The sequence below is a fragment of the Volvox carteri genome, assembly GCF_000143455.1.
Source record: "Volvox carteri f. nagariensis unplaced genomic scaffold VOLCAscaffold_6, whole genome shotgun sequence".
NCBI lineage: Eukaryota > Viridiplantae > Chlorophyta > Chlorophyceae > Chlamydomonadales > Volvocaceae > Volvox > Volvox carteri.
Window position 1 is genome coordinate 2,373,961 of NW_003307549.1, and position 8,465 is coordinate 2,382,425.

The window sequence follows — 8,465 nt, forward strand, 5'->3', positions numbered from 1 at the left end:
ATGCGCGCCCTTGCGAATAAGTCGCACTGCAGCTTTTCGACCTATGGGTTGAGGGGTGGTGTGCTGGCAGAGCGCGGCTACGGCGTAATGAACTTGCGGTTCCGACTGCGAGGTACCCTGTTCGGAAGGATCGCGCTCCACGGTAACAAAAGGCGCCTTATAAACGAGAGTCCCTTTGCGCAACCGCAGGGTGCACGACTCGAAACTAAGGACGCCCCCGTACCGCGAGAACGTAGAGGACCCTAAGATGTACGTGGCCGGAGCAGGCAACTCAGGCAACACGTACGGATGCACCGACAAACGCAAAGGTCCCACCGAAAGACGCAATGTAACCCGACCTAAGATAGCCTGCTTATCCCCATTCGCGAGCGTGACATGCGACCAGGAACAGGCACTAGGCGTCAACCCAAGCCGCTTCACCTCAGAGAGAGAGATAAAGTCGTCGCTGGCGCCAGAATCAGCGAGCGCGAGTAGAGTATCGCTGACGACGCGGACTTGGATAAGAGGCATCCTTGCACCTGGCAGAGCAGCAGACTGAGGAGAGAGCAGAAAAGCCGAAAGACGAGGTGAAGTGTCACGCAAAGCAACAGCGGGTCGCGGGGGATCATACCAAACGTCAAAGGCAGATGTTGACCCGGGAAACGGCACAGGCCGACCCTCCAGATCGAGCCCGTTGAACAGCGGTGTCCTGGGACTAAACTGCAGAACGCGCTGCATCCCGGCCAGCAGGGCCGAAGCACAGGTTGCGGTGTGGGTAGGTGTAATAACGCACGCTGCAGTTTCCGAGTGCTGACGTTTGCAGAGGTGGTACGCAGTCAGCTGCGCCTGCAACTCTGAAATAGAAGAGGGGAGGAAGAGAACCGTATGCCCACGTAGGTCGTTAGCAGAGAGAGACTGGGAACGCGGCACAAGCGGATTACACAAAGCATCCCCGTCACTCTTCGCAGAACGAGCATCAAACGTCAGCTTTCGTCCAATAGCTCGCTCAACCTGCGCTAACACAGAGGGCAGCAGTGCCCTGGAAGCCCGCATGGCAGGCAGCTCGGTCTCTACTTCTAACCCAGGAGGAGTCCCCTCCTCAGCGGCCTGGGCAACCCCCTACTTCTTCTTGGGCCACAACGGGCAAACCCCCGTCGAATGGCCATCCCCACAACGCATGCACTTATTCCTCTTCCTGCGCTCCTCCAGCTCTGCCTTAGTGCAGCAATACTTCTCTAGCCACTGGTCGTCGTCACGTTTGCGTTTCTGTCCCATCGGCTGACTAGGCCCGGCCTCGGAAGGACCCTGATTACTTCTAGGACCTTTTTGCTGCCACCGGCGCTGTTCCCGGGGACCCCCCCTCGGCTTACCGGCACCCGGGCCGGCAACTGTGCCACCCTCTCTGCGCTCAGGACCCCCGACAGCGACAGCAGCGCGAGGATCGGGTGCCGGCGCCTCAGCAGGGGCGCCAACCGGGTCCAGCCCCGGGGCCTGCGAAAAGAGGGCATTAGCACGGGGAGCAGAACGAGGAACTTGCTTTCGGGCATGGTGGCGCATTTCCACGCCCAAAGCAAAACGGTAAAGGTGGTTGTAAGAGGAAAACGGCATTCCTAAAAGGTCGGTAGCGCATTCGCCTATGAGTTCTTCAGATAGTCCGCGTTGAAACCAGAAAATTCTTTCTCCTTCTGTGAAGTCCGCAATAGGCGTAATAAGTGCCTCGAAACGCGACTGGTAGGAAGAGACGTTCTCGCCAGGGCGCATACGGTACGTACCACTCGCAAGAACGGAACGAGCCTCCACGTCGCGGGGCACGACTTCAGGAGCAAAACGGGCAAGTAACGCAGTAAACAGCTCGTCCGAAGTGAACGAAATCCGTGCCGTTGACCACTGATCATACCAGGCTTTGGCGGCACCGTCCAAAGCGTTGGCGATGAACAGGCAACGAACCGGCTCCCGATCACCACCTCGAACCAGCTGGAGATACTGCTTAACATCCCTAACGAATGCACGCGTACTAACCGCCGTAGCACGACCTAAATCACGAGTTCGAGGGTCGGTAGAAAAATTCAACCTAGGTACTGGGACGGAAAGTCTAAGTACCTCGACGTCCTGCACCGGTAAGGATGCAGCAGCCGTGGGAGCCCTTTCTGCGCCGCCAGCGCCGTGTGCGGAGGAGGCTACAAGCATCGGCGGTGGCGGAACAGCGGCGATAGGTGTGGGATCCTGTGCTACAGGAGGCACTGGGATAGCGGCAGGGTTAATAGGAACTACCGGGGCAGCGATAGGGACTGTCCGTGCGGGACCACCCTCAACGACTACATCCGGCGGACCCCAGCGATTTCGCCTAACCCCATCCGCTACGTTCCAGGAAGGGGGAACTACACTTAAAGCTCCCTGCTGACCATCCCCGAGGACAGGTAGAGGCGCGTTTCCGGAGTTGGCAGGCAACATGACGAAGCGATCCAACCCGAAAAGCGAAGTAAAAGAGGTAGCTAAGGTAACCCTACCGAAAAGTAAGACTTCCTCAGCACAGCGATGGACTGCCTCGATTGCTTGCAATGCACCACGGGAGAGGTGCACAAGCTCGCGCAAGCGAGGGATCGCAGCAGAGGTAGGGATAGCAGAACCCGCTACGACGAGAGGGCCTGCAAATCTAAAAACAGTTAGGGGAGCGAAATCTAAGGTTACTTCACTAAAAGGTAGGACGAATCTACCAACCCGCGGATGCGGCGGCAGCCATCACCGCATTGCCGAGGTCAGCAGCGAAAGTCGCCAAGGGGCCGAAATCTTCCGAATCAGCCGATGTAACCTCTTCACTAGGGAAGTTCATACTAGTGCCAAATGAAAGAAAGAGTGCGGAAGCGGAGATGAGACTGGTCCGTAAGGAACCCGTCTCGATACCAGATTTGTTGTAGTCTTCAGACGACACAACCACATAATGGGGGCATCGAAAGATACCGATTGAGACAAGTGTCTTGAATAAGTAGTCATCAGTGACTCCACTTGGGCCTCGCGCCGATAAGGATTCCCAGTACGACTGGGCGGCACCGAATCCAGAAGCCATAGTTCGCAGGAACTACTCTCGCTCGGTCAGACGAAACTGGGACGCAGGTCCCAGCTTTACGTAAGTAAAACCCCCGCCCATACGTAGGTATGGACTTCCGCAGTGGTGCGGCATTAAGGTGGCGGACGACTAACAGTAGTCGCTTAGCCGCCGTCGCCCATACACTTCCGCAGCAGTGCGGCACTTGAATGGCGGACGACTAACAGTAGTCGTGTTACCCGCCGGCGCCTATGGACTTCCGCAACAGTGCGGCATTTGGATGGCGGACGACTAACAGTAGTCGCTTAGCCGCCGTCGCCCATGCACTTCCGCAACAGTGCGGCACTTGAATGGCGGACGACTAACAGTAGTCGTTTGATCCGCCGGCGCCCATGGACTTCCGCAACAGTGCGGCATTTAGATGGCGGACGACTAACAGTAGTCGCTTAGCCGCCGCAGCTAACAGTAGCCGCAATTAAACTAATATCAGTATTAGTTAATACCTGTAATCACCAACCGCGGAATTGACGGGAGTTAGTTAGTAATATTGGAGTTTGGTAAATCGGAGTGGACGAGCTAACCACCGACAGTTAGGATTCGGCACCCAAACCGTTGCGGGAAACCTTTACAGGATACAACATGGCCTGCTGGCCATACAGACTGCTGCAAACTGGGCCGAGCGGGACTAGCCGGGCAGGTGGGAGAAAGTCACAGCAAACAGAGCTTCTGTTAGTGTAGGCAGAATGCCGAACTACAAGAGCGAATAGCTAAGGGTAGTTGTACGATGTCGGGTGATCGGTGTCACCGGGACCAACTAACTGACAAGCCGACAGGCTACCGTTCAGAACCAAACTTAGAAGCTCTAGCCGCTTCTCATCTGCCGCGTCAAAGTAACAATCCTTGTGGCTGGTTACCAAGCTGGGTTGAAAATAGAGCTATCCTAGATTCATGGCCATGCATGTGGGTGGAAAAGGTTTTTCATTGGCCCTTAAGAGCCTGGCTATCTTGACTGATTCTTTCAGAAGGTGCGTCAGTAAAATGTTTGCTCAGCTATAGATGCCCTTGTGTAATAAACTTTCACAAACTTAGATCCAGCTATGCAATATGTATACAAATACTGGTAGTATTCCGTAGGTGGATGCAGAAGTGTGGCTGCTGCTGAAGGGATCCCTCCAACGCGTCCGTATCCGGATACGGATGTGTTAAGTAATTAAAAAAAAACTGTCATCACATGTATATACTGGTGATAAACACCCTCCAATATTTATATGACAACAAGGAGGATGGGCCAAAAATCAGGGATAAAAGGGGGCCTACCAATCCGTAAAGTCAGGATCCTTCAAGCAGTCCATAAGTTGGTGGCTGGCTTACGGATACGTGTCTAATGCGTTTACGGATACATGCTGTTTTTATGGCGGAAGGGTCCTACCTCTCCGTGTTTGCATTACATCCGCCGAACTTGCTTCACACCATTACCATTTTTGTACCTCAATTAAGGATTGCGATGCTTTGTGTACACTATTTTGGCTTCCATACTTCTGACGTATTTTGGCTTCCGTATATTGGGTGTAGTAGCTTGCCGCTGAAAAGGCCTCTCGAGATGCTGGCGGTCGCGCTTAGCGCGTATTTGTATAGCCGTACTGTGTACCAGCTACTACATTTCCCCCCCCTTTGGACAGGATTCTTCACCAGGGTACCCAAAAATTTCGGTCGTGTCCGAAACCCTCTGAATAACCTTTCGGGGCGTTCCCCGAAAATTTTCCTGTCAGCCTGACAGTGTTTTCGGGTACCCCGAAACTGTCTGAAGCGGTTTTCGGGGTAAAATTTAGCTGGATTCTATCGTTATATGCTAGGATGGCTGATGTGTTTTATTTTGGAACATAGCGCCTGGGAGAAATATTTCAGCAAGGATTTTACCCAAAACCAAGGAGGCTCCTCATCCACCTCTGCAGCAATCGCCTCCACCACACCTGCCACATCATCTCTTTTTTTTCCTCAGACGGTTACACCTCATCACTTGCCACACTCTCGACCTCCTCGTTATCAGAAGGGTAGTAGGCCTCAGCAATTTCACTCCCCACACTGCCCTCATCATCACTCTCATCAGGCAGAACACAGTCGCCCACCTTGGCAATACGGTGCAGGAGCCCATCCGGATTCTTTGCAACATACTCCACAGCAGCTTTTATCACAAGGGGTTTGCATTTCATATCCATGGTTGGACAAAGTAATCCAACACGCAGAAGGGAATTAATGAACGGGACAGACAGCCGTGGAATTCCCAGAGCTGCGAAACCCTGAAGGCGGCCCCAAAAGTCAGCAATAACTCGACAAATGGCTGCTTCCGTAAGGGAAGAACCAGGTAACAGTGCCGGGTTAGTTTTCATGTTTGCAACCATATATCGCCTCCCATGCTCCATGGCTGACACCGCAGCAATTTGTACTTGTTGATGTTGTTACAGGGTGGTTAAGCTTCACTTGTTGTTTGACTGGTGACCAAGCGGGCCTTATACAGCAAGCCCGGTTTCCATGCCCCGTCTGCACCCGAAAACATTTAAATTTACGCTGAAATATCGTTCGGTTTTCTCCGTAAATGCCTTCAATAGGCTTCGGTGGGGTCCCCGAAAAAATGCTCCAAAAGGCCAAAAATCCGTTCGGAATGCTCCAGGGCGCACTAATTTTCCTTTCGGGCAAAACGGAAATATCTCAGAAAAGTTCGGGCCCGAATCGGGGTGAAGAACCCTGCCTTTGGAGGGATCCGTCTCGGGCCCTTCCGGCCACATACACCAACCTGTGCCTACCTCCGCCTACCCTTGGGCAGTGGGGTGTTCAATCCACGTCACGTCATGTGCCGCCCCTTCACATGCGCCTAGCCGTCTTAAGGTTTTTCAGTCAAAGAGACATTCCAGCCGATTCAACTACATTTGTCGCGGTAATCGTGCATTGAGTCACCAAACCCGATACTCTACCAAGCGTGCTTGATGGGGGTTGAAACTACGTCTCCTGGATTGTGATCTATCACGAGGAGTCGATACCAAGTGTAATAGCTGGCGGTTGAAAAGGCCTATCGAGCTGCTGGCAGTTGCACATATTCGTATATATACGACAGTATGGCTATATAGCCATACTGTGTACAAGCTACTACATTGGGCCAGCATTTACGGCGGACGGGCTGATCTGACCTGCAAGTATCATACTGTGACCTCCATGATGGTGATGAGTTTTTTCCCAATGCACATCCCCTTACAACTGTAGCATTATGCTTATCTGTACATGCTCCACAGGATATAGAAGATGGCAACCTGCATGTATGAGTATATGTTTTCTTCTTGCTCCGTTGGTTGCTTGCCTATTTCATACAGATTCCGTTTTTAGGCAAGCATTCGCCAAAAAGGCTGTTTATTACTGCATTGACCTGTTCTGGGGTCGGTTCGGCGGTGATTGGAAGGCGGTATACGCCCGGTGGAGCACTGCCCTGGGTATTCCCGACTTGGACAAGAACGCCTGGGCGGACTCCTGCCCCAATAATCCTGGATACGATGAGCTGGGCAACCTTATGGCCTACAACACACCGGCATGCTTAGCTGCCCTTGGACATCTCACACCGGAGCAAGTCCAATTTGCCAAGTACAGGATGTCAGAATATAATCCTGTGATGTATGCATGGGCCCAGTACTACGCGTACAGAGCTTCTCCACCGCCGCCTCAGGCATCCCCGCCACCATTGCCTGCCAACACCAGTTGCATGGTGGGTGCTTCTTATAGCCATCGGTGGAGGCTACTACATACTTTTATTGCATGTTTTAATATGGGAAGAGAGCCCATTCTTGAAACCATGCTGCTAGTTTAGGACTTGCGTCACATTATCGATATTTTAATATCCAACATGGATTTTATATGGCAAACAGACGCTTAAATAGTCCTACGCAGCTAGAAGTGAGAGGAAACTCCTACTGTTTGCTTCATTTGCTGTTCCATGCCTTTTATATGTCTGCTGTCTATCTGTGCACGCAGTTTACCGTGGAGTTCGGTTGCCCCTGCAATAGCAATTGGGTGTTCGAAGGCGAGACTTACTCTTACTGTGACCGTGTGCCTGGATACGAGACGTTAATGTGAGTTAGCGCAAATTCAGATCGGAGCATCCATCCATGTGGGAACGCCATGCCACGTGAAGGAAGACAGTCTTACTGAGACATGCTTGGCTCTGGATGGTGCGCTTTCAGAATGTGCATGCACCTTCTTGTATATTTATGTATGTATATGGGCGGCACGACTTCACGTGAGAGGAGATTTCAGTAATATTCTAAGAAGCATCCAAACATGCATGTACGCTCTACTGTCTGCAGTACCCATCACGTGAAAGTCGTCTGGCTGTGGCACTTTTGCTCTGGCTGTTTGTTTGCACAATATGTTCATTGGTGTTGTAATGTAGCTATGCATAGCTAATATTACATGCGCCCGTATGTTCTTGGCCATGATGGTCTTTTCCATGGAAAAGACCATCATGCTTACTACGCGCTAAGGCGCTCCACCAGCATATTACAATATTGTAGTAGCTGGTGGCTGAAAAGGCCTATCAAGATGCTGGTGGAGGACCTTAGCGTGTACTTGTATACATGTTGCTAGACGATACTTCAGCAGCCATGGATCTGCATTTAACTTGACTTGGCTATACCTACCTTATCGAGCTTTACCATAAAACAATGTGATAGGTATTGAATTCACTTGCGCCATCCTGCTGCTGCTGGGCACGCTCCTTTTATTTCCATTACGGTTGCGTGTGTTGGCGGGTCTACTGCAGTGCTCGCTGTTAGCGAATGCCATGCTGAATTATCTGCATGCATAATTAATTAAATGCTGTACTTCTAAGAAATCATGCATACATGGAATAGCCAAAGTCCTTTGCTGTTTCTCCACGTAGCTTATAAATTAGGAACATGTACACACGCACATACAGATAGACAAACACGCTTGTTGCACGCATATATTTCCATGTACATTTATCCAAGCATAGGGATCCCTTGCAGGTGTATGGTGGCCGACCCTAGCAGCTGCATCTCCTGCAGTAAGAGTCCTTGCTTGCTAAGCTGTGCCGGTAGGTGCCTGTTTCCATTTATTCAGTGCTTCACTACGGTAGTAGCTGGCCGCTTTTAAGGCCTCTCGAGAGGCTGGTGGAGCACCTTAGCGTGTATTTGTATACGACATGTCGGCCAATCGAAATATCACGTATGATAATTAACACTTAGATCGCTTGATTCATTTTCGACAGGAATGACTGAACTTGCTGCTCTATGCTTGCTTGTTAGTTTTATTATACATGTCGGCATGACCAGTCCTTATAATGCAAGTCAAGGTGTAGTGCACACAAACATTCCCGAATACAGCGGTATGACCAGTTCATATACAGAGCTGCTGCTGCCTGCTGCAAGCAGGCATACATGCC

The 8,465-nt window shown here is 51.5% G+C and overlaps 2 protein-coding genes across 2 annotated transcripts in view; one reads left to right on the plus strand and one right to left on the minus strand.

The window, feature by feature from the left end:
• Positions 1–1,098: 1,098 nt before the first annotated feature.
• On the minus strand, positions 1,099–3,043 carry VOLCADRAFT_87837 (uncharacterized protein; the record flags this gene model as incomplete). The annotated part of the gene is made up of 2 exons (XM_002947530.1): positions 1,099–2,219; positions 2,698–3,043. The coding sequence occupies 2 exons, from the start codon at positions 3,041–3,043 to the stop codon at positions 1,099–1,101; spliced, it is 1,467 nt and encodes a 488-aa protein (XP_002947576.1).
• Positions 3,044–6,271: 3,228 nt separating this feature from the next.
• VOLCADRAFT_103515 (uncharacterized protein) overlaps positions 6,272–8,465 on the plus strand; it is a 5,185-nt gene continuing 2,991 nt past the window's right edge. The window contains exons 1-3 of the mRNA XM_002947391.1: positions 6,272–6,770; positions 7,046–7,134; positions 8,050–8,117. Of these exons, the coding sequence (XP_002947437.1) occupies positions 6,282–6,770; positions 7,046–7,134; positions 8,050–8,117 (646 nt within the window). The 5' untranslated portion in view covers positions 6,272–6,281. The remainder of the gene's footprint in view (positions 6,771–7,045; positions 7,135–8,049; positions 8,118–8,465) is intronic.